Below are 24,885 nucleotides of genomic sequence, written 5' to 3'. Positions count from 1 at the left end.
GTTGAGCCAGAAGAGAGGCAATGGAGATCCCCAAATTGTAAGTTGTTGGAGCATGCAACACGAGTTGCCTAAAAGATTGGAGTGACAGCAGAGTGAAAAAAACCACACATTCCTGTGACTGAGGATGGACTCTCGTTCAAAATATTGGCTGGAGTTCTGCAAGGCGACACGCTGGCTCCATTTTTATTTATCATTGTACTTGACTACGCCTTGAGATAATCCCTCAAAGAACACGAGGATCTAGGCTTCACCATCACCCCAAGAAAGTTTAGAAGAATCGGCCCAGTGACCCTCTCCGACCTAGACTTCGCAGATGATATAGCCCTACTGTCTGACAACATCATAGAGGCGCAAGAGCTACTCAGCAGAGTTGAGTCAGTGCCAAGAAGACGGAGTATATGGTATACAACATTGGAGATCATGCTCCGCTAAAAGACCTTAGGAGGTTCATCACTAAAGGAGGTGGACGACTTCAAGTACCTCGGCTCCACGATGCAGAGCACAGAGAAAGACATCAAAGTCCGTAAGGCGCTTGCATGGAAAGTCCTCCATGACATGAAGAAGATCTGGACATCTCAGCTCCCCAATGGTTTAAAGCTGAGATTCTTTCATGCGGTAATAGAAATCATCCTGCTGTATGTGTGTGAGTCTTGGACTCTCAACAAGGTGATGACCAAATCTATCAGTGGTTGCTACACCAGGATGCTACGGATGGCACAGAATGTCTCCTGGAGGGATCACATCACCAACCTGGAGCTGGTCACTGTCTACGGCACCCAGAGCTACCAGCCAATAAAGTCATCGTGTGGGAGCCCACTCACGGCAGGTGCGGCCCCAGAAGACCCACCAAGACTATGCTAAAGACCCTGCTTGAAGACGCAGGAGTAATCAACAAGGAGGAGCTAATCAGCTGTATGCAGGATAGAGTTGTGTGGCGTGTCAGACATAGAGCCTGACTCAAACATGCTGCAACGCGACAACTTGGGTCGACTGAGTGAGTGAGTGAGTGAGTGAGTGAGTCTCGATGATGACAGCCAATTATTGGTTCCTGTGTGGACTTTTTTACCTGGTGCTTTCAAGGCCTTCATTAAACCTTAAAACTCCCAGATGGCCACCATAAAAAAGAAAACATTGCTGCTGTTCTATTTGTATGCATTAGCCATGCAAATGTATGTATTTGACGTGACTTATAGGTTACATGTAGATCTTGAAAACCCAAGATGGCCACCATATAAAACAAAGAAGGTACTGCTGCTCTTCTGAGTGGTACAATTAGATTCATTGACCATGATAATGTATATTTGGTCACCATAATTGTGGTTATAAGTGATTTAGAAGGTGAGATACTGATAAAATATGTGTTTTCTTCATATGGCGGCCATCTTGAAAACCCAAGATGGCCGCTATATAAAAGAAAGAAGGTACTGCTGCTCTTCTGAGTGGTGCAGTTGGATCCATTGACCATGGAAATATATATTTGGACACAATATTTTTGATTCTATGTGACTTAGGAGGCGAGATACCGGCAAATATGGCTTTTTCATATGGTGACCATCTTAAAAATCCAAGATGGCCGCCATACAAAGGAAATAAAGCACTGTTGCTTTACTAAGTGGTGAAGATGTATTCCTTGACCATGGAAATATATATCTAGACACCATAATTGTGATCCTAGGTGACTCAGGAGGTGAGATACTGGCAAAAACAGGTTTTTAAATGGCGGCCATCTTGGAAATCCAAGATGGCCGCCATAATACGTCTTGGTGAGGTGGTTCCTATCAAAAATGCAAAGCTTAGGTATTCAGGAACACGTGGACGAAATTTGGTGCTTTTGTCCGGAACGTCCACATCCATTCGCTAAGCTGCCTGACTATACGTACATAAACTTACGTACATACGAACATATTTATTACACTTGATTATCAAGCAAGCTATTAGTAATTTTGCAACTCATTGCGGATCATTGCTAACACTAACACAACAGTAACACTAAAACTTAAAAGCTATCTGAACTATATTATTAGTATTACTATTGCATCTTGAGATTGATTTGAGCTGAACACCATCATGCCTTTCAGCAAAGGAAAAAAGGGTAAGTTCAGAGAATTTGATGATGAACATTGTAAAAATAATTGTAAAACCCAACCCGTTTTGACTTTGTTTGCCTGCTCAGCTTGCCTCAACCATGGAGGTCAACTTACCTGGCGACGATCTGACGATAGCGGAACGAACGGCACTCTACTTTACTACAAACTACTAGACTACTAGTACTACTACTATAGTACTAGGAGTAGACTCTATTATTATACAAATATTGACTGCTTCGAGTGCTACTAGTATTAATTATGGTTTAAACTATAACTCCCGAGGACGAGGTGATCCCGAGGTGAAGCCGAGGGAAAATAGAACGCTCCGGGATCACCGAGGTAGTCATAGTTTTAACGATTGGATTGCTTGAGTAAAAGCAGTCAATTTTTGTTTTATAACACCCCAAACATTTCTAAATACTGTACTATTAAGTTACTGACCTAAATGCTACAATCCACGGATGACGCGAATACAGATTGCAAAACTTTTACTGTGCTGCATGTAGTGTCATGTATTGTAATCCGAAATGGTTACAGACTGTTAGTTTATCATCCTCGTACACGCAACTAACGTCTGGGTACTGCACGCCGTGTGGTAGTCTTTGGACTAGCGCATGGCAAACCGATGCTTTATCACACGGCAAACGGATGCACTATCACACGGCCGTCGTCTAGTAGTAGTAAAACTAAGACATCATGTGATGTGCTCTAAACCAATGAAAAGGCAGAATATTGGTAAGGGGTGTTATAAACATAGAACTATACACTACACTACACTACACTGAACTACACTACACCACAGGATAGCCTCGGCTCAGTCACTATGAAATTATGAACAAAGAAAATACAAGAAAGAACTTATTTTATTAATATTAGTGTTATATTATAACACATGATAAAACAAAACCAACAAATTATTGATTCTCAAGCAATAATTGTTTCTAAAAACAAACAATTTGTGGGATTTTGCTATCACACTCCCAGTCACACACAAACCTACTCCACCCTAGAACTAAGAGCATGATGAGGTTCGTTCCGCTATCGTCACCACCAATCATTTAGCGATATTGACCTTGTAAGACTGGCATACTTTGACATAGCCGGTGAACCACACCAGTGTGAAGGGTTACGGTTGTCAGCTGACTTTCTCCTGTAAAATCGGGAGCACTCATATCGTGGTGTTTTACTGTCTTACAAATGTCTTATCCACCCCCCCCCCACAGATGAAAAGAAGGAGAAGAAGTCAGCATACCCTGTCCAGCAGGTGGCACCAGCCTACCCAGTACAGCCTGCAGCCCAGCCTGCCTACCAACCACAAGCTTATCCACAGGGTTATCCACAAGGAGCTCCACAAGGCTATCCACAAGGACCTCCACAAGGTTATCCACAAGGTGGACCACAAGGCCCGCCCCAAGGACCTCCACCAGCTTACTCTGCTCAGGTAATCTAAAATTGACATCTGTACTCGTGTTACCCTTGGACTTTGGGTTGGGGTTAAAGTATTGGAACTTTTCTGTAGAATGACAAAGCGAAATCCAATGAGGTATTTTCGGGACGCTTGGTGGCAGCAGACTTACCAGGTAAAATCCATTGTTCTCGGTAATGCACGCATGCTCAGAACTACGTAAACAAAGACAATTTACCTGGTAAGTCTGCTGCCACCAGCTTTCCAAAGTCTCCCATTGGACCGCACTGCAAACTGACTTCCCTGTTAACTTACTGTGACCGTGAAGTCAAACTAACAGGGCGAAAGAGGTTACGGAAGAGTTCCACGCAGCCACTGTAACTTAACAGGGCCACGGTTGCAAAGTTACAAGAACATCAGCTAATATTTGGTCGTCTTAACGCTTCCAGTCCTAAATTTATAATAATTAATTGCTTCGGAAGGACTTATGCAGGTAGGCCCAAATTACAAGTACTTGTCAAAGGGGCAGGGCATTCCAATCTTCAATCCAAGTCCAAACAATTTGGTGGAGAGAAAGCAGAGGATAGGAGGATTAAGGCAGCATTCTATATGTAAAAAAAAATTAAGATACAGAAATGTCATGGTGGATGTTTCAATTGTCTTCAACTTTAAAGCTAATTCACCACTTGGTCCTGAGTCTTGATCTGGCCCCAGAGTTTTGGTTTACATTGAGCCCTGACTCTTGATCGATTCTTTTCTGTGAACTCCTGTGATAATTGTGTAAATTTTATCCATTTTTATTTAACTTCCTATTTAACGGGCTGTTGTCTTCATCATTATAGGCTCCACTACCCGGTGCTCCGGGTTACCAACAACCACTACCCGGTGCTCCAGGTTACCAACAACCTCCTGCTCAGGGGTACTACATGCCTCAACAGCCGCAGACAACAGTCGTCATGCCGGGAGGCTTTGAGGCAGGTGCTAGATTCTCCGGCAATACTCCACCCACGATCCCTGTAAGTAGTTTTGTAAACTCATGTCGTTTTTATTTGCTACTAATGGCGTCTCTAGAGCAGCTTTCGATAGTGTAAAAAAGCATTTTGAGAAACATTTAATTTCACTTGACCACTCTTTCCATCGATATGTTTTTATACAGTTGTAAGAGTTGGTATTATTATTACTACATTTGAATTTTTATTAATAGTATTCATTATTTATTTTTATTAATAGTATTTGTTTGTTTTTGTTTTCTAAAGCCCCCTCCCCCAGGAGTAGCCCCCAATGCGGCCCAGTTGGGAGTTGCGACAGGTCAGAACGTTGTCATGTCTCAGCAGAAGAGTAGCTGGATGTCAGGCGGTGGGGACGGAGGATACACAGTCTTTTAAAGCAGGAACACCCAACTCTGCAAGATCATTTATTCAGTGGTAGCAGCCGCCGATTTCACCTAACTCTTCCTAACTTAGGATTAATTTTAGGACTTGGGATGAGTCCCAGCCTTGCACTGTAACATGTGGACCTTAAGATTAATCCTAAGTAAGGATTAATAACACGCCCTAACTCCAGATAGGATTAATCCGAGCATTTCATGAAATTGGCTGCTGAACACTCAAGGGTCTTGATCAACCCTGAAGTTCTATCGTTGCATGATTTTGAGACAATCAATTAGCAGGGGATGTCCTGCAGTCTTGTTTTGTGCAGTTCTCACTTACTAAGTTCTCACTTGAATTCAATGTCGTCAAAACAAATTCTTATTTTCTTAAACGATGATGATAGACGATGAGATGTATCAATTTTTTCTTGGTTTTTGGGGTTGAACAAAGAATTGACTAGAGTGGGATTTGAACCAACGACCTCCGGATTAACGTGCCGGCGCTCTACCAACTGAGCTATCTAGCCCTATATTGGCGGTGTCCCTGTTTTGTCAATATCTTTGGTGCCCATTTTCTTTTTTTCTTGGATAAATGAAAATTATGGCTACTTGTCTTTGTTGTCTTTTTATATTCTGTTAGTTACTTTGTTTTTCCCTTTCTTTCATCATAATACCATCTTCAAATGTTGTCGTTCTTGCTTGTTACAGTACATACAAATTCAGGGAACAAATCTTAAATCAGTTGATGGGAAAACAAGTAAATTTATGACTCATGGTAACCACAAGATTACCCCCCGCCCCCCCCCCTACTCCAGAAGGGAATTATTATTCTGGGGACTTTTTTTTACACCTCAAAAACCTAGGTTCTTGCACAAGATATAGTAATGTCTTAGAATAAAAGATATTGTAATGTCCTAAAAAAAACATTGTGATTCAGAAAACTTTTCCACAGGAAATGTTGTCGTGAATACAAGGTAGGTCAAGTTCAGACTTGTTTGTCTCCTTCCACCCCCCCCCAAAAAAAAAATTGTGCATAATTTTGCCCTTGAACAAAACCAGAAAATTGTGATTTAAACCCCCCCCCCCCCCCCCCGACACCAAATATCATTCCTGAAAGAAACAAAAAACTTAAAAACCTTTAAACTGACTGTTGGAACTCCACTTGTATCGTAAAATTTTGTATTTGTAAACAACACATTGTAAACTTGAGTCTGTATGTTGCATGCTCCTTTCTAATTATATCTTTCAGTATCTTCAATGCAAATTATAACCAAGAATCTTTTGAAAACTGTATATATTATTATAAATGATTACAAACAAAATCTTTTCATGGTGTGTATTTAAGATAGAAATGTATCATGTTCACATTTGGTGCTGGCAGTAAAATATTTGGGCTGAATGTCTAGGTGACATTTCTGGAGTTTTTGTAAAAGTTTTTTTTAGCAGAACCCAATTTTCAAAAAGCTTTTAAGCTTATTTCTATCTTGCTTAGCAGAACCGGTAACCAGCAGAAAAAAATACTAATGTAATGTACATTGTTCATAACTGGTATCCTGCCAATTTTGTCTGCTTCGTAAATACATGCAACATTTATATAAACATTTTTTTTCTGCTCAACAGCTTCATAAAAACAGGGCTCCAAACTTGAAGACCTTGGAATATATTTCACCTTTACAATAAACGTTGTTTAGATTTCAGTTTGATAAGAATAAGTAGAATTTAGAAAAATCAATTTCAATCGGGCGATTTTAAAAGTGTTGATGTAAATGTAATGTATATCTGTGTAGTAATAATTATGTATCAGGTTGTATTTTTATATAATTGTAAAATTGAAACTTCACAAATCCTTGTTACCCCCCCCCCCCCCCCCGAATATTTCGACACATAATTTTATTCAAACTAACTATAAATCAAAAGTACAGTATAATACACAGATTTGAAAATTTTGTTCACATTTTATTCAAAATTTGTTTCATCTTTCTCTTGTTAAATTACAAAAATGTATTAATTGCTTTAGTTGAGTACAAGAATAAATATTGTGTTTCTATAGTATTTCTCTATTGTTCATAATTATTGTGTATTGTTACAACAGCTACTGGTGGACCAATAATGTCTATTGAACTGTAATTTCACTAAGAAATGTTTCTAGTTTTCCCAAGTAGGTTAGAAGGGTGTACTTTTTGTAATTGCTCCACAAGTTGTCAACCATAACAACTTACCTGATAAAGAGCACTGTACAGCTGTTGATGTTATATCAAGAACCAGAAACACCCCCCCCCCCCTTTGACTGTTTGAAAGGGTAATTTTCACCCCAAATTTGAATCTGAGAAAAAGCGTCAGGCATGAAAGCACACAGCTCTTTCCAACTAGGTCAATTTGTTTTGCCTAAACCAATTAAGCCCGAATTGGCACGAGTTTGATATTTTATACAAATGTTGGGATACACCAAATTATGAGGATACTGGCCTTAGACAGTTACTAAAAGTATACCATGCCTTTAACAAATTTGACAAAATAAAAACGCTGATTGGCAACAACATGAATGTAACTGGTTTGTTTCATTGCTGTATTGCATTAATAGCCATTAAGTATACAAATGCAAACACTGAGAACAATTCTTTGGCAAGATAAGAGCTTTACATTACACAATGGTTTGAACTTTGGACCAACGGCCAAATGTACATAATGATTATTGTAATTATGCTTGAGGGTGCACCCCACTAAATAGGGAGAAGACAAGAGGATCAACCTCATTAGTATTTTGTGGGCCCTCAAAATATTCTATAAAGGCAGTGGACACTATTGACAATTGTCATAGACTAGTCTTCACAGTTGGTGAATCATACCATATGCATAAAAATAACAAACAATGTGAAAATTTGAGCTCAATCGGTCATCGAACTTGCGAGATAATAATGAAAGAACAATATCACCCTTGTCACACGAAGTGTGCGTTTAGATGGTTGATTTCGAGACCTCAAGTTCTAAATCTGAGGTGTCAAAATCAAATTCGTGGAAAATAACTTCTTTCTCGAAAACTATGACACTTCAGAGGGAGCCGTTTTGAACAATATTTTATACCATCAACCTCTCCCCATACACCAAGTGAGAAGACTGGTCTTTGACAATAGACCCTTCCCATGAAATATGTAAATTGCACATAGCGCGTGCAAAATGAGGGAACATCACGCTGTTTTGTACACGGCTAATTGGTGCGTGACGCACACGCGACTGCGCGTCTGCTTAGTGCACAACACATGCCAACCAACAGGGTCTGTACGCATGCGTGAATGTAATTAGCATATTTCATGGGAAGGGTCCATTACCAATAGCGTCCAGTGTTTAAGTTGTTTTTCTGGAATTTGGTGATAAATGCTTCATTTTGCATTAATCCCTAGACAATGGCAGATGGCACATGGAGGTGGGATCTTGGGGGGGGGGGGGTGGAAGTTGAACACATGGGCCCAATTTCATAGAGCTGCTTTCTAAAACAAGCTTAGCACAGCATATTCCTTCCCAGAATAATACCATGTCGCATGTACAATTTGTGACTGGTATCCTGCTCATTCCTGCAAAACACTGTAATTTAAGCTTGTCTCTCCTTCTTTGCAAACTGAAGAAAACTTGAAGCCCCTTGGATCTGTAGAGACACATGCTTCAAATTACACCACCGCGGTGCAATGTCAATTTCTTAATCATCAGGAAGCAATACAGGAAAGTGCTAATAAATCCAATTTCCCCATCCCTGGGCTCCACTTCCCCCACCCCCCTAATCATACTCCCTGCCTTGGCAAAAAATATATACATATACGTACATTAATATTTCAGAGTATATTGAGGCGTTCTTAACAGAATTAATGTGGGCTTGTAGCGGATTTGAGTTAAGTACAAGATCCGGCACATCACAGTTTCTTTAGACAAGTCTGCACTCGTCTTTCCTGGGAAGTTGCAAACTTTAATTGGCTCCCCCAAAAAAACTGACATAGAGGATACCGGCCTGGACTTTCATCTTTGACAGGACGAGGCTATTTTAGTTTTTGCGAAGGGCAATGCTAGTGGTAAGACATCTGCTCTGCCAATGCAAAGGTTACAGTTTTAAACCCAACCAAGTGTGTTTTGTTTAATAGAACTCGGGGAAAGTACCAAGTATACAGTACTTAAAGACAGTGGACACTATTGGTAATTGTCAAAGACCAGTCTTCTCACTTGGTGTATCTAAATAATGCATACAATAAATAACAAATCTGTGAAAATTTGAGCTCAATTAGTCGTTGAAGTTGCGACACAAAGTTGTGTGCTTTCATATGCTTGATTTCGATACCTCAAATTCTAAACTTGAGGTCTCGAAATCAAATTTGTGGAAAATTACTTCTTTCTCGAAAACTACGTCACTTCAGATGGTGCCCTTTCTCACAATGTTTCATACCATCAACCTCTCCCCATTACTCATTACCAAGTGAGGTTACTTGCTAATAGTTATTTTGAGTAGTTACCAATAGTGTCCACTACCTTTAAGACACAACTTTTACAGTCATAAACTTCACAGTTGGTCTTGGAAGTTCAAATGCATGTGAGACTTGCACAGTCTATCAACATTACAATATTATAAGGAAATGGGTCAAAAAAAAGAAAATTATCCCCATGTATTAAACAATGCCTCCCATTAATTCATTGTAGTTCATTATTACCATCTTTTTACAAGAAAATCTACATTTTGTTGTTCCTTGTGAAAAGAAAAACTTACTCAAATCCAGCTTGAGTTTCCACCATGTTGTCCTACAAATAGAAAACATTCTGCTACAAATGCAGAATACAAAAAACATAAGTATTTATAGCTTTATAAATGCTGCTCAAATACAACTGTACAATACCAGTAGAAAGACTTAAAAATAAACAAGTGTAAAAAGAATATTGCTCAAAAAATAGATGATAAAAAAGTAAATGATTTACAATGTTAAATGCCAAAACTATACATCATGAAAGAAAGTGTATTACCATAGTAGGTGATATTCACACCATGTTCAAGCATAATGATGAGCTATCAATACAGCCCCAACTTGGATTCAAACAGCGGACCTTGTGATTGCAGGTGAAGCAGTCTACCTAAAAATGAACCCTGCATTTTGAGAGAAGCTTAATAGAAGAGTGTCAAATAAAATGGCAAGTTATCAAATTAACCTACGCTTGTACATGTATACGAACAGCAGACCTTGTGATTGCAAGTAAAGTAGACAACTAAAAAATAAACCCTGGATTTGGAAGCTGTGGAAGCTTCCTGTATACATGTAATGGCAAGGTATAAATTTTAGTTGACTTGTGGATTCGAACAGCAGACCTTATGATTACAAGTAAAGTCGTTGAACACAAAAATAAACCCTGGATTTGGAAGCTGTGGTTTAGCTTGTTGCATACATGTACAATAGCAAGTTATCAATTATGGTCTTTCTGATGTGGATTTAAACAGCAGACCTTGTTGTTGCAAGTAAAGTGATCAACCGCAAAAAAATAAACCCTGGAATTGAACACTGTAGACGCTTCTTGCATATTATGGCAAGTTATAAATTTTATTTCTACAGTATATTTGAACAGCAGACCTTCCACTTGTAAGTAAAGTGGTTTACAACAAAGAGTACCCTGAATTAGGAAGAAGCTATGATAGCTTCTTGCGTGTAATGGCATGGATTTCAATAGCAGACCTTGTGGTTGCAAGTTAAGTACAATGATTTCATTGGATAAACGTGCAGTGACGTAAGCTTTCCATATATACATGTATCTGTGTTTTGATTGGTCCGAGGTGATGTATGTCAGCGGCACGCTCGTTCGTCTGCATGCAGCGGGCACAATGTTTGTATGTACATGTACATGCATGTAGATTGTTTTTATATGTATACATGTACCTGTAGGTTTTGACTGCGAATCTCCGAGTGAAATGAATGTGAGGTCGTCTGGATCCTGAAGTACGCTCAAGGCAGGTATCAATGGGTGTGTTCGTTTAGCTTCCCTGGGTCGACCCAGTCTGCTGCCCCTGGTGCGTTCGAATAGCTTTGACGTCATTCCTGGGGCTAACCCTGGTCAGCACCCAGTGCCCTGCTTGTGGAGTGGGTCACTTGGGGGATGGCCCCTGGTGCATGACATCACTACGAGAGCAGTGAGTGATCGTTCGTTTAGCTCTTGTCAGGGGCTCACCTGAGTGAGCACCGTGGGGTAGACCCAGGGAAGCTAATCGAAGGCACCCTATGATAATTCACGAGCCTTGAACGTGCGACGTCAGATGTTTAAGCTACATGTATGGTTAGGATTAGCACCAAGAGTAGGAGGGCTTAGTGTCTCTCTCACCGTCACATTTTAAGCTTGACGAAGCCGAAGGTGGCTCTAGTCTTTGTCAGAAACAACAAACAGTTGACCGCTCATCAAGGGATTCCTTTCAAATATTAACGAAGCTGTCATGGCACATGCTCTTGAGACTGTTCCATGGTCCTAAAGAGTGAAACATAAACTCTGTTACAAGGCAGGGTCATAGACTAGTTTTTGGCAATGTAGTGTAGGCATAAATTATAAAGAAATATTACTCGGTTCTGATACAGCGCTTTATAACACCATGTTCTGGCCGTGAAAGAGCGTTCTTGTAAACGTCTGCCTGAAATCCAATGGAAAGACAGAACGTTCTGCTCAACCACAGTACTGTGCAAGTATCGTGGCCGAGCGGTAAAGAACACCAAACTTAAACTCTGGTGTTTCTGATCAGCAGAGTGTGGGTTCGAATCCCAGCCGTGACACTTGTGTCCTTAAGCAAGACACTTAAACATTGCTTCGTCCTTTGAGATGGGACGTAAAGCTGTTGGTCCCATGTGTTGTGTAGCGCATGTTGAAGAACCCAGTGCACTTTCCGAAAAAAGAAGGGGTTCGCCCCGTAGTTCCTGGCTGTGGCTGCTGTATTATTGTGTCGAACAATGAGAATAACTCTACACGAGATATGCGAATTTTTTTACTACTTTTATTTTTTATTTTTTTATTTTATGCAAGTCACCTGACACACAAGGCCGAAAGCCACTTCAAGGTGTGGGCTACAATTTTTTTTTTTTCCAGAGGCCATTGCCACCTACTCTTAGGGCTGAAACAGGGTTACCCCTTTCACAGTCCATACGAATGTAGGCTTGGGTATCTTCAATTCGAAGCCTAGCCGGTAGAGCAGAAAGCACTACCTCCCCAATTTTATGTAGCAAATGTCATGACCGGGATCCGAACCCACACCCTGCTGATCAAACACCAGTGCTTGAATCCGGTGCTCTTAACCGCCCGGCCATGACACTGCCATTTTTAACGTTCCATTACTGGAGGTCAAAGTGACCATTCCATGTACACCAGCTGGAATAGTTAACCAATCCAATCAGAACCTTTCTACCATTCTTTGTGTTGTGTGCACAGGAAAAAATTCAGCGCACTTATCGTAAAGAGAATGGGCTCTACCTGGTGTTCCTGGTCCGATTGGCTGCATATTGCACCACACCCTGTAAACCATTGCATGGTGCTAGGTCTCCTACTGCAATACGTAGCTCCAGGAAATAATTCTGGGTAGCAGGAAATAATTTTGGGTAGCCAGAAATAATACTGGGTACTTTGATATGCCTCTAGGGGTGGTGATAAAGCACTGTATAAGAACAGAACATTATAATTATAAATATGTTGACATTTGAGACGCTATCTTAGAGCATCATGAGACAATGAGAAGTCCTGCCTACCTTCTTCCGCGTGGACGTGTATACAACGATAAACACATTCACTCTATGGCTCTCCCCATGGGCAGCTAGTCTCCTTGCAAGCCGTCTGTAGAATCTCAGCGTGCTGTCATCATCAGCGTGCTGTCATCATCATCTGACACAGAGCATACACAGGCTAGGAGGCCACCGCTGGCTGATTTGGAGACTAGTGCATTCAAGTTCTGTTTACAAATTATGTCTGCTTCCTTTTGTTGTGGCTCCACCTTCAAGCAAATAACAAAAATAACCTCATAAAGTAAGATGCTGCGACTGAACTGAATAATTGTTTTGTGGCTTTGTTATAACTATTATTCCCAAATACATTAAATGATAATGGTATTGATTTGTTCACATTGCACAGGCCAAGTTACTAGAATGTTACATTGTATACTTAGTATTAAAATAGTAATGATGAAAAACTCCCCCTTGAGTAGTTGTGCTTGATATGCTAAACACATTAGCTTTTATCTTTTTATTATCATTATAATGTAAGATCATACTTTTAGGGATCATTTCTATAGTATGTTTCTTCTTTCACGAATGCACATTTGACCAACATTATTAATGGTTTATCACAAAGTTTTAAAAAAGTTAAGAAAATATTAAATTAGCAACAACCGGGTTAAATGAATACACACACACAAAATCATTTTAAAGAAAATAATATGCATAAACTTGCAAAAGCATGCTTCAAATTCAAACACTTAAAAGCATAATTAAAAGAATGGAGATTATCAATAACCAGGCAAAGGCATACAAATCTATTGAAATAAAATGCAATTAATAAGCCACTTCGGAATGTCGGCGGCGCATGCCTGTTGCTGCTGACAATGGATTTTGTCTATCTCCCGTAACCTTTTGACAATACCCACTGGTATTGTCAAAAGGTTATTGGAGATAGACAACATGCGTTGTCAGCAGTAACAGACATGCGCAGCTTGAACTCCGAAGTGGCTTATACATCAATACACAAAAGCACCCAACTCGCAAGCAAAACAAGTTTCCAAAACTCAGTGGTTAAAAAAACATATGATGGAGTTTTCTCTATTTTCTTTTTGACTTTAGTGACTAATTGAACTTCGATTTGTTACATGTGTGTTATTTCATTTGTATGTTGGGTCACATAAAGTGTGTATACCGATCTTTGTAAAGTACTAAAACTGGCCATATGTGCATTTAGAGATCTCCAAAATGTAACTCACCAAGTGAAACAGAGCAGTTATATGGCTGGACGTGACCCCATCTGGTATTGCAGACACAGTCTGAACCTACAGGACAAAAAGCAGCAAGAAATGTTTACCTTTTCTTACGTGTAACTTTCACCCAAAAGATTTGTGGTGTCATGGTGGAGCTGTTTAGAGCACTTCAATTCATGATCTGGTGTATTAGTCAACTGGGTTTGGGTTCATATCCCGGTCATGATACCTGTGTCCTTGAGCAAGAAAGGTAAGGAGGAGCTTTAGAAAAAACTCAAAAAGGGCCAGATGTTTTGACTGTTCATGCTTATGAAAAATATGAAACGGTAAACAGTTACCTTGAGGCTGCGAGTTGCTAAACAGTCGTAGAGCCTTTTCAATGCATCACTCAATGTTGGCTCACTACACAGGAGGTACACCTCAGAACTCCGCGCTGTAAAAATTTTGAACTGATTCCGTCATTGATAAGAATTTTTGTTGTAATTGTTTTTGCTCTGGCACTTGTATGCTATCTCTCCATCTTCAGTTGTGAAAAGAGTGCCATTCTGGCTGTAAAGCCAAGGACTCTCAGAAAAGTGAAATCAATCAATGTACTAGCCAAGAACCACAGAGAGAGACAAAATGACAAGACAACACACATGAACAGGTATGTAAGGTCAGAACAGGTCTCTGCTAGGTTAGAAATGTCAGGCCATTAAAGTCACCTGGAAATAGATTTGTTTTCTTCAAACAGTAGAGTATATGTTTCTGAACAATAACATAATTTTTTTGAGTAATTGTTTTTAACGATGTTTAAAAAGTTTTGTGGGGGATGACTCCGCCTACCCCTTTTGTGACGTCACTCGAGGAAGACTCTGCCTCGATCTAACAACGAACACACGTACCTGCAAGTACATTCAAGTCCTAGTCGTGAGTTTGAAGTTTAGAAAAAGTTTTTTTTTTTTTTCATTTTCCCGGCAATGTCGACCAGGTGGATGCAGCAAAACAACTAAAGATCGGGTCAGTTTGCAAAGTGGTCCCGTCCGATGTCTTTTCCAGCGCTTTGCAGCAAATACTTCGAGCCGTTGTGCTTCGAGAATCCAGAATACACTACACATTTTGACCTGAAGAGAAAAGTTCTTTTCTAAAACATGACGTCATCCTAACAATTTTTCCAGCTAGTGGGGAAGTCGAAGAAGGTACCTGAAAGACGTAACGAACCTAAAGGAGCATTTGTGAAAACAAATCTGGTATTGTTTCAACTTTGAGGGCATGTTTCAAGATTGCGCCAAGCGTCACTATCTTGTGCTGGCACTGCATGCGATTCATCGCGTCTTGATTGACGTCACGAACGGCGCCCTCTCGGGTCGGGCTTACTTACAAGTTTGTAAATAACATGGAAACTAATTTTTCAAAACCTTAGTTAATTGTTTTTTTCATATTCCACTCATCAAAACACATTTTTTAGTGACAAAAGCTTTATTTTGACAAAATATCACTTCCAGGTGACTTTAACTTATTTTGTGAATAATAATAGCATGACAATGCAAGTTGAAAAAGAAAAGGGGGGAAGCCAGGCACAGCATGACTTCTATTAACAACGGAACGGTCTGTTGAGAAACCTGAAATCAGGATATCAGCCGAACAGCCGAAAGGTTACTTCTCTGATTTTTAAACATATTTTAAAGTTTGGCATCGTCTCTGCTTCCCTTTGTATTCTTTGTGTGTTGAAAACTTTGGATGGTCCCACCAGATAGAGAAACATAATCAAGATATATTTTACCTTTGATAAAGTTCTCAGCAGCCATGAAGTCTTTTTTGAAGGTAACCTAAAAAAACAAAGAGATGACAAGCGTAAATTTGAAATTAAATTTCAAAGAAGACCCCTTTTCGCAGACGCAACATATGGATGCTGGTTTTTTTTGTCTACCATATTAGAGGGTCCAATTGCATTCAGAGATTCGTCAAATCATTCAGTCCTTTACATTAAAATCATCTTGCAGACATTTATAGAGTCTAAGTTTTTATTATTAATAATGGTTTATTTCATTTGAATAAACAAACAACCAGAAGGTGGACACCATTTAAATCTACAAAGGTTAAGAAAATAGACATTAACCATAAACGGGTTAAATCATATTCACACACACAAAAGCATAAAAAGGTGTGGCAGCTCACAACAGCGCCCTCTAGGTCACATAAAAGTGACAAATGTCTCATCCCTGGTTGTATACCCCTCTAAACTCTGATTAATACCAATCATATCTGTGCCTCATTGCTTTAATAGCAAAAGTCTCATCTGACAAAAGTTGCCTTCTTCATCCATGAGCCTTCGATCAACATCCAACATTCATCTTCGACTTTCCAAAGGCCCACACCAGATACCCGCTATGGTCATTGAGCATTCTCAGTAGCTGCAACTACATGCTGGAATAAGCTCCCTCTTCACATCCGTAACTCATCCTCAATCAGCTCATTCAAGTCTCAGTCAAAAACACATCTTTTCAGACAATGCTTAAGCGCTTTGAAACGCCTGTGGAAAGTGCTATACAAATGTTACTAATTTATATTTATGTATTTAAAATTACCTTCCAAACATAGTCCGGTGCTTTCACCAACTTAGCTCTACAACCTGTATGCTTGAAGGCAAGGTCCAATACCTCCGTGCCGTGTTCCAAGTCGTGCTCCGATATCTGGAAAGAAAATTTACTCTAAAGATTTACTTCATTCAAAAACTCACTACATTCATACAAAACTTTCCACGAGTGTTTACCGAAACGAGGGGAGCACTCTAATTCATTGCACGGTTGCCGCTACATTGTGTATCCTGAACACATCTTATGTCACACTTGCCAGATACAATAATGCCAGATACCAGCCTAACAGAATTCAGCAGCACGGCTCATCGCTGGATCAAAGAAGCAGAACCACATCACCCCCATTCTACAAGAACTCCATTGGCTTCCTGTCAATGCTCGCATACAGTACAAAGTCCTGCTCCTCGCGTTCAACGCTGTCCATGGTCTCTCCCCTCATTACATTTCTGAACTGATAACGCCCTACACCCTGACAAGGTCACTTATAGATCCTCTTCACAGCTTCTCCTACAAGTTCCCCCATACAGAACAAAAACGTACGGTAAAAGAACCTTTGCTTTCAGCGCACCCACACTTTGGAACTCTCTTCCTGCTACTCTCCGTTCCCAGATAAACCCGGACCTCTTCAAATCCCGTCTCAAAACTCACTTATTCACTCAATCTTTTTTGTAATAACTGTATTGTTTAGTTTATTTGTTGCTTTCTATTGTATAATTGTGTTTATTTGTTTTGTAAAGCGCATTGAGAGTACTTGCAGTACTGAATTGCGCTATATAAGCATTTCTTATTATTATTAACAGATCTTTACAAATGCACGTATGACCTCGCATCCATTTCACAGGGAGATTCGCAGTCAATTTACACGTACTTGCACACATGTATGTATTATAACATTATGCACATGTGCAAGACACTACATGTCACCTTGGACAAATCAACCCCACAGACATGGGGTGAGTTTTGGCGGTTATAACAGACAACTGTTTTGCTTGAATTTGCCCTTGGCTTATCACTGGCAAATGACCAAAGCAGTTACTGGTTACGGCCACCAAAACGCACCCTTGGAAAGCTTACGTCACAGCGAGTTGATCCAAAGAAATCATTGGGCCTGTAAGACCAGTGCCTGACTTTGGGACCAGTCTAGGTTGCAGATGTAATTTCAAAGACCCCATTAAGTTAGCCTTTATACCCTTAGCATAAACCTGAGAGCCGAAGCCCAACCCAAAGGTTTAATAAATGTTGGGGCTCAGAGAATCAATTCTTAATCAAATGATCGATCTATCAAAAGTGTTGTTTGTGCTAAACAAGTTTGCTACAGCAGGGGTAAGACACTCTATTTGGACCCAAACCTTTAGAACGAACCTTACTGTATGAAGCTTCCAGGGTGGTCCACGTGAAGGCCTGAGGGGTGTGGCTTTCCCTGAACTTTGACCTGGTCAGTGACTGGACGAGCACGTCGTGTGAGTCACTTTCGAGAATGGTGGAGACAAGTGGCAGAACGGCTCCAGCTGCCTGTACAGTGCAACACGATTCTTATAATCATTATCAGGTTATTATCAATTCTCTGTAGTTAGTGGAAGTAATGTTTGAAGCTTTGCATGGTGTGAACAATAAGAATTAACTTCAAACAAACAGTAAACTTGCGGGTACAGCCATGAATTAGTCTCTTTTGTGAGGGTGTTGGCCTTCGTAAAGAGCATGTGTGCTCTCGACGCTTCGAACAGTTTACTCTGTTCACCTTCAGGAGAAATGATTTATTGAGTCCCCTGAAGACGAGCAGAGTATACTTTAGGGAACATAGAAACGTAGAGACCACTCTTTTCAGAGCCAACATTCCCACAAAAGAGATTTAATACATGGTTGTTCCCACAACTGTATATTTATACATATGCATAAATACCTCAGACAGTTTCGCTATTCCTAATGGTGGAGAGTGCGTCATATGGGGGTGTTTATAACTGATTGTTTTCGGATACTACGTGCTAGTCTTGGTGCAAGACATTTCTCGTTACAGGCGATGCGGGCGCTATCGGTGAATTGGTCGCACTGTATGAAAGGAAAACGAGAAAGGTCTTGCACCAAGACTACGCGCACGAACGGATCTTGAAACTGTTGCCTCAGTCACAACAATGCAACACATGGGCGTACAGAGCTCAAGCACGTCGGAAAACGAATAAGTTTGGCAGAGTTTCTTACTTTATTAACCAAAAAGGCATTAATGAATGTGAATAAAAGAGTAGTGACTCGTTCTTAAACTGCCATTTAAAACCTTGCAGGTTCAATGCCGTGCGAATCACACAGCAACGACCCTGCAGGTTTTAGAACCTGTCGCTACCCTTTTATTCCCTTAATCACCCTAGACTACTCGGCCAGAGTAACATAGGAGAGGAGTACATTGGAGGATTGAGGTCACCTGTATGTGAGAGAGTAAGCTCAGGACATGACATACCCGATGTTTCTTTGCAGCTAATGTTACTTTCAGTAGAATATCTTCATCAGCAAACGGTCTTGTAGCGTCGTGAACGATAACCACCGGTTCCTCCTCGGTAAGAGGTGTGCTTCTTCTCCCCACCTCTCTGTCTGGCTCACCATCCTCCGCCCTCTCTAAGACGCAATCCCTCAGATGCTTGACGCCGTTTTGAATCGAACAATGACGATCTGGACCTCCGTGGACGAGATCTACCTTTGTGAGTTTGTAACGCGAGACAAGCTCTTTCATGTATTCTTCTCTGTCTGATGCTATGACGAGTAGCACTTTCTCAACCCATGGTATCCTGATGGTAAAAACATTTATTACAGGAATGGATATACAATTATTGCATCTGGGCTAACACAATGAGGATGAGAAAAAAATTCACAATATCTAGTGAAACTAGATTTTATTTATACTATTTTATTTTTATTTCATAACATTAACATACCGAATGAAAAATAGTGACAGGATACGGATTTTTGTTTACTTCCACCACAGAACAAGGACTATGCTTCCACCACACTCACACTGTGACTGTAGTGTAGTGCAGTGAGTGTAGGCAAACACAAAATAACACTGGTGGTAGGTGGCTTTTGTGCGAGAGAGAGTGTCTGTACTTTTTTTTTTTTTGGTGACTGAGTTTTAGTTTTTAGGATTTTAGTTACGGATTACTTTCCGTATGGCGCCACCACTTTTTCACTCATTTTACAAAAAGGGATATATCAATCAGGTAAATTAAATAAGTTCCTATATTGATTTTTTAATTTCATATCGAATGAAAAAGTGGTGTCGCCATTAGTTGCGATAACGTAACCCTCCTGCCGAGGGTTACGAGCCGCTTCAATGGATTCAGGGCGAAATGGTCAAACACGTACAATTTCGACAGCTCGTCAGCAGATTTGCTCCATTTTTACCACTTTTGAAAATCATGACACAAATTCTAGAAACACAAACTTGATCCTCAATGTCTAATGAATCCTACAATAGCACACAAAACACCATTGAGGATCTAATTTGAAGAAAAGGCACAAAAACTTACCAGATTTCTGAGCGAAAGACCCAGGTTGAAAATTCGAACCTGAGGGGGGCGGAGCTTCGACCGTGTGTGCACGTCACCGGGGGGGGGGTCAACGACTCAGCGCTGCGTGTGGTGCATTGTGTATCCCGGTAACTGTGTAGCCGTAGTCTTGATCCAAGACCATTGATGTTGCGCGGTCACACACAACCAACGTTCTGATCTATGCACGGCGAAAACTGTACACGCTTGTTATAATCGAAAGTTAGCGGGCGCTCTGTTTCTCTGATTTCCGCATCTCACCGCGTGTACAAGACTACGGCTGCACATTTGCAGGGATACAGAATGCACCCCACACACGCAGCGAGTCCGTGACGCGCACAAACAGCCGAAGCTCCGCCCCCCTCAGGTTCAAATTTTCAACCTGGGTCTTTCGCTCAGGAATCTGGTAAGTTTTTGTGACTTTTATTTCCTCAATGATGGTGTTTTGAGTGATATTGTAGGATTCATTAGACATTGAGGATCAAGTTCGTGTTTCTAGAATTTCTGTCATGATTTTTAAAAGTGGTAAAAATGGAGCGAATCTGCTGACTAGCTGTCGAAATTGTACGTGTTTGACCATTTCGCCCTGAATCCATTGAAGCGGCTCGTAACCCTCCGGCTACGCCGTCGGCAGGAGGGTTACGTTGTTATCGCAACTATGTCGCCATACGGAAACTTTTTAGTTACGTTACCTTTGGAAACACTCCAGTGTATAGACAATGAGTGGACGACCCAACACATCACAGTACTGCTTAGGAATATCTAAGCCTGTCCTCTCCCCACAACCAGCCGCTGGAAGAATTGCAAACACTCGAAAATCCATCTCTTGTCAGTTTGTGTGTTATCCTAAACTTAAAATTTCATGCGTGCGAGGAGCATGTTTTTGTTCTGGTGGAGTGCGCCCTCAATAGGCGAGTTTATTATTAAAGGATAAGCGCCCTCACTGACAAAAGACAGCAAAATCAACTAGATTGGGTTCGCTCGTCCTCCAGGCAGCCTTGCTTTAACCAATAGACTGGCCGCTGGGGCCGAGCGAATAGATTGGGTGGGATCGCGGTCGAAAAGAAATAATTAATTTTCCCCCTGATACTGACGTGGTTGTTGATAACACTTCTGCAAATCCACAACTCATAATTTAATAATAAACAGCTCAAAAAAGGATGAGCTCAAATTAATTATAGATGTTACAGGCCTAGACCTAAAAACAAATTCTTATCAAAACCTCGATGAAACTCAGGACACAGTAGAGTTAAACACCCATTGCGTTAGCAAGACAAAATTTACGATCTTCCTTTACCATTATAATATGGATACAATGAAGTAAGGGACATTAATCATACATGGGAGTAGACAGTGTCTTTTCTTCAATGGTTAAGGCATTTCCAGCACCCCCCCCCCAAAGGAGCCTCGGCCGATTGTGAAAAAAGGTTGTTTCCAAACCAGTAAGTTCCGGCTGGTGTCCTGGCTGCAATTTTGGGTGCGTTCGTTTAGCTTCCCTGGGTCGACCCCGGTGTGTGGCGTGTTTTTTTTCCAGGACGAACGTGTGCAGATAACTACCCACATTCGTCCTAGAAAAAAACCCCGACACACACCGGGGTCGACCCAGGGAAGCTAAACGAACGCACCCATTGTTGCTGTTAAAATTATCCTGATTTTTTTTAAGGATTCCCTTTTTTGAATCAATTTAGAAGAACAAAATACCCCCCCCCCCAAAAAAAAAAAAATATTGAAAAGCATTACGACAGTGGTAATTTCGTAGTGCAGAAATTGTTTTGCATCAGGCGGGCTCCGTATATGAAAATGAAGCACGTGCAAAATGCAATGCGAAGAACAATGAAACGGAGATGAAGGTGTGGCCTCTGCAGTAAGGTGATTTTCCCTCCTTGAACTTGGGTGTCCCCAATGAGAGATGAGATAGCATGGACTAATAAAGGAAGAGAATTCAAGAGGATGCTTTATCAGAGCAAGTATCTAAGTTGAAATCTCCGAGGGGTGGGTGGGGTGTGGGGGGGAGGGACACAAACACACAGATATATCTGGGGTCTTGAATCTCCCGCCATAATCTACCTGGGTTTGGAAAAGGCCTAGAGTTGAATTGAAAGTAGATCAGAATAGCCTGTTATCTAGGTGCATACTTTGATTGAGTTTGACCTTTTGTTACAAGTTCGTAGGCTTGAGTGGAGAACGAGAGCACACTTCATCAAAAGTAATTGTCACTCGGCGAGTGACGGGAAGACGGACTTTTCGCCAGCTCGCGGTCATGAATAAAACAGTCGTTGTTTTTTGTACGTCAAATGAACAGTCGTTGTATCTAGGTTGACCCATTCAGCTCTAACGTGGATGTCAGCGCAACGTTTATACTTGGCGCCGCCAATGGCAGGCTTCTAAAAAATGTGAAAATTCTTCTATTCGAATCCCAGGTACACAAAACCCCATTGTGTTCTTTGTGGGAAGGCAAAGCCCTTCTTTAGAAAGCTCTGAAGAATTGTCATAAGGCTAAAAAATTACCGTATTTCGGCAATTTTCCACCCCATGATCGGTGACTTTGTAGTGGGGAGATAAAAAGACCAGTGTCTGCCCAAACAATGGAACGGCGAACGATGGATCATGTTCGTTATGACATGACGGATGAGTCGCTCCACTCTATACTTGCAATCAGAATGCAGTACAGTTCTGCCATTGGGGGTTTCAAGCCTGCATTGTCCACTGCACCCGCTGTTCTGGCTCACCACTTTATCATTTTGAAGCCGTATTTTTTTTTATAAGAAAAGACAAACGTGTAGAGAGTAGGAAAACAGCCCTTTACTTGAACTTGTGTTTTTTTCTTTTCCTGAGAAGGGCCTATACACACAGGCGCGATGAAAAATTATGTAGACATTTTCTGATTCAAAACATAGCCTTTTCATATCGCGATACTGAATGGACTTTTCCTGGTGAATTGTTTCCATGCTGCCATATAAAGTTATGTGGTTATTGCCCCGAAGACAAGAAAGAAAAAAAAGGAAGGAAAAACAAAAATAAACAATTGAAAATGGTTGACTTGGAATGTTACATTTTTGTCAGTTAGCTTGAGGGAACGCTGTCGATGAGAGTGCCGGGGTTTATAGGCACGCCAACTTACCGTGTGATGAGGTTAGTCCTAACTCCCAGATTTTGTTAACCAAAACTGGTGGAACTTTGTTCCTTGTGATTAGTTTTCAGTCGATTGTGTATGACAATAAACTGACTGCGAAAGTATTTAATGTGTGCGTAGTTTTCTAAAGAGTCCGTTCATTCTATTGTTTTCCTAAGACACCATCCCTGGTCCATTAACATGGGCACAAAACAAGTTAATAGAACTGCTTATGCAAAAAATAAAAAGTAGCTGAGCGCAACACAATTTATTATGCTTACCTGCATAATTAGCAGCTAAGATAGCGTGAGACATTATACAATCTGATACTGAATCCTGCTTACTTTTGCTAAGCAGACAATTTTAAGCAGACAATATTTTATGAGCTCCTGTAGGCTCAGTTTTCGCGACGATTATCATGGGTAGGCCTACTTTGTCCGTGCACGTTCAAACCAATGCGTTTCAACTTTTTGGGCATAAAGATTGGGACAAAAAACTGTAATAGCGCCGCCATGCGTCCTGTGTGGGCCAGGCTATCACATACACAGTGATAGAATGGTGGGGTCTGAACGAAGATCTCGTCTCCACTATTGTGCCTTATTTAGTTTTAGAGGCTGAATTAAAACGCTAGAAGCCCCACGCATTAGTCTTTCAAGATGCCCTTCCCAAATTGTGAAATTAACAACAGGCTAACAATGATTGTTATAAACATTAGGCGTACACACTACAAGTGTTTGGGTTAATAATTGGTAGAACATGGTAGAACTAAGAATAATTTTTGTAACCCGCACTGTTGTTTATTGGTAGCCAATATAATTAAGAGTGAAGTGGCCCATAGTAATAGCTCGAATCAGTCTCTGCACGGTTGCAAACTGTTCTTCAAATCTCTGACTGGCTGGTCGAGACACTGTTACCCTCGGGTTACGGTTGCTTCGTTCCACTGACGAGTGGGACGTCAAACTGTCGCGAGGGTTTACAGTGTAATAGAGGATACTGTGTATGTAGAGAATATAACCCAATGTTTCTGTTCCCTATACAAGCCCCCAGTTTGCGGACTTCCGATATAATATAGGCCCAAAGTTCAATCTGCTTTCAAGACATCATTGGGTTAACTCCGAAAAGTGTCGAACAAACCAATTTTGGCCGACCCAAGAGTTGCTGACTTCTGATTTCTGAGCTTGAAATGTAGTTCATATAAACGCGGGTGGTGGTGGTGTCGGGGGGGGGGGGGTAGCAAACAACACCCTCTTCCAACTCCCAACACCTCCGTTTAGACTTGAAAATAAACAAGTGTGGAATCACTGAAGTGGATAAATATTCAATTAGGTCCAAGTATGAAATCATTACGCGCCTGAATTAAGTTCGACACTGAAAGCAGTTTCTAAATAGCGCATGTTTTTTTCATGAATAGAAAAATCATGGTGAACGTACTATTTGCTACCTCCCCTCGCTAATCGGCACGGGTTAGATGTTGTTTATTTTTTAAAAGGTGGTATAGTGCTGGGTTGCCTGGGCAACGGTGATTGGTAATAGGCTGTGAATATCACGCTTGGTTTCATGTTAAAGCTGTGATTTGAATTTTCTTTAAAAAAAAACCCAATAAAACTGAATTGTCAGAATTGATAATGGAATAACATGGTTCTTGATGTTTGGTTATTAAAAAACAAATAAAACAACAAACATTATTTTTGTCATCATATGGGTCATGTTCCCTTTTCCCAATAACAGTAATGAATGCCAACATTCATTGCGCATGGCACCAGACTATTATTTCGTCCAGTCTTAGTTTGCTTACAATGAGTTTGAATGGAGTAAAATCAAGATGACCACAGCGTGATAAAGGTCTAGCCCAT

At 40.7% G+C, this 24,885-nt stretch overlaps 2 protein-coding genes and 1 non-coding gene across 3 annotated transcripts; 2 read left to right on the top strand and 1 right to left on the bottom strand.

Annotated features, from left to right (window-relative positions):
* The first annotated feature begins 1,917 nt into the window (after positions 1-1,917).
* LOC139937549 (uncharacterized) lies at positions 1,918-11,326 on the top strand. Its single transcript, XM_071932749.1, has 4 exons — positions 1,918-2,092; positions 3,311-3,528; positions 4,335-4,508; positions 4,749-11,326. Exons 1-4 carry the CDS (start codon positions 2,068-2,070, stop codon positions 4,875-4,877), a joined length of 546 nt encoding a protein of 181 aa, XP_071788850.1. The 5' UTR covers positions 1,918-2,067; the 3' UTR covers positions 4,878-11,326.
* Positions 11,327-12,695: 1,369 nt separating this feature from the next.
* Positions 12,696-20,783, bottom strand: LOC139937241 (D-ribitol-5-phosphate cytidylyltransferase-like). The gene is made up of 8 exons (XM_071932328.1): positions 20,613-20,783; positions 18,840-19,164; positions 17,753-17,902; positions 16,382-16,486; positions 15,577-15,622; positions 14,153-14,247; positions 13,821-13,886; positions 12,696-12,842 (listed from the first exon to the last, which is right to left on the bottom strand). Exons 1-8 carry the CDS (start codon positions 20,741-20,743, stop codon positions 12,696-12,698), a joined length of 1,065 nt encoding a protein of 354 aa, XP_071788429.1. The 5' UTR covers positions 20,744-20,783.
* LOC139937879 (small nucleolar RNA U3) lies at positions 13,109-13,187 on the top strand. The gene has a single exon (XR_011786101.1). It is a non-coding gene; the product is annotated as a small nucleolar RNA U3 (small nucleolar RNA).
* Positions 20,784-24,885: the final 4,102 nt, after the last annotated feature.

The sequence above is a fragment of the Asterias amurensis genome, chromosome 5 (genome assembly GCF_032118995.1).
Source record: "Asterias amurensis chromosome 5, ASM3211899v1".
Taxonomy (NCBI): Eukaryota; Metazoa; Echinodermata; class Asteroidea; order Forcipulatida; family Asteriidae; genus Asterias; species Asterias amurensis.
The sequence above is the reverse complement of the archived record's forward strand: the minus strand, read 5'-3'. Positions and strand labels throughout refer to the sequence as shown.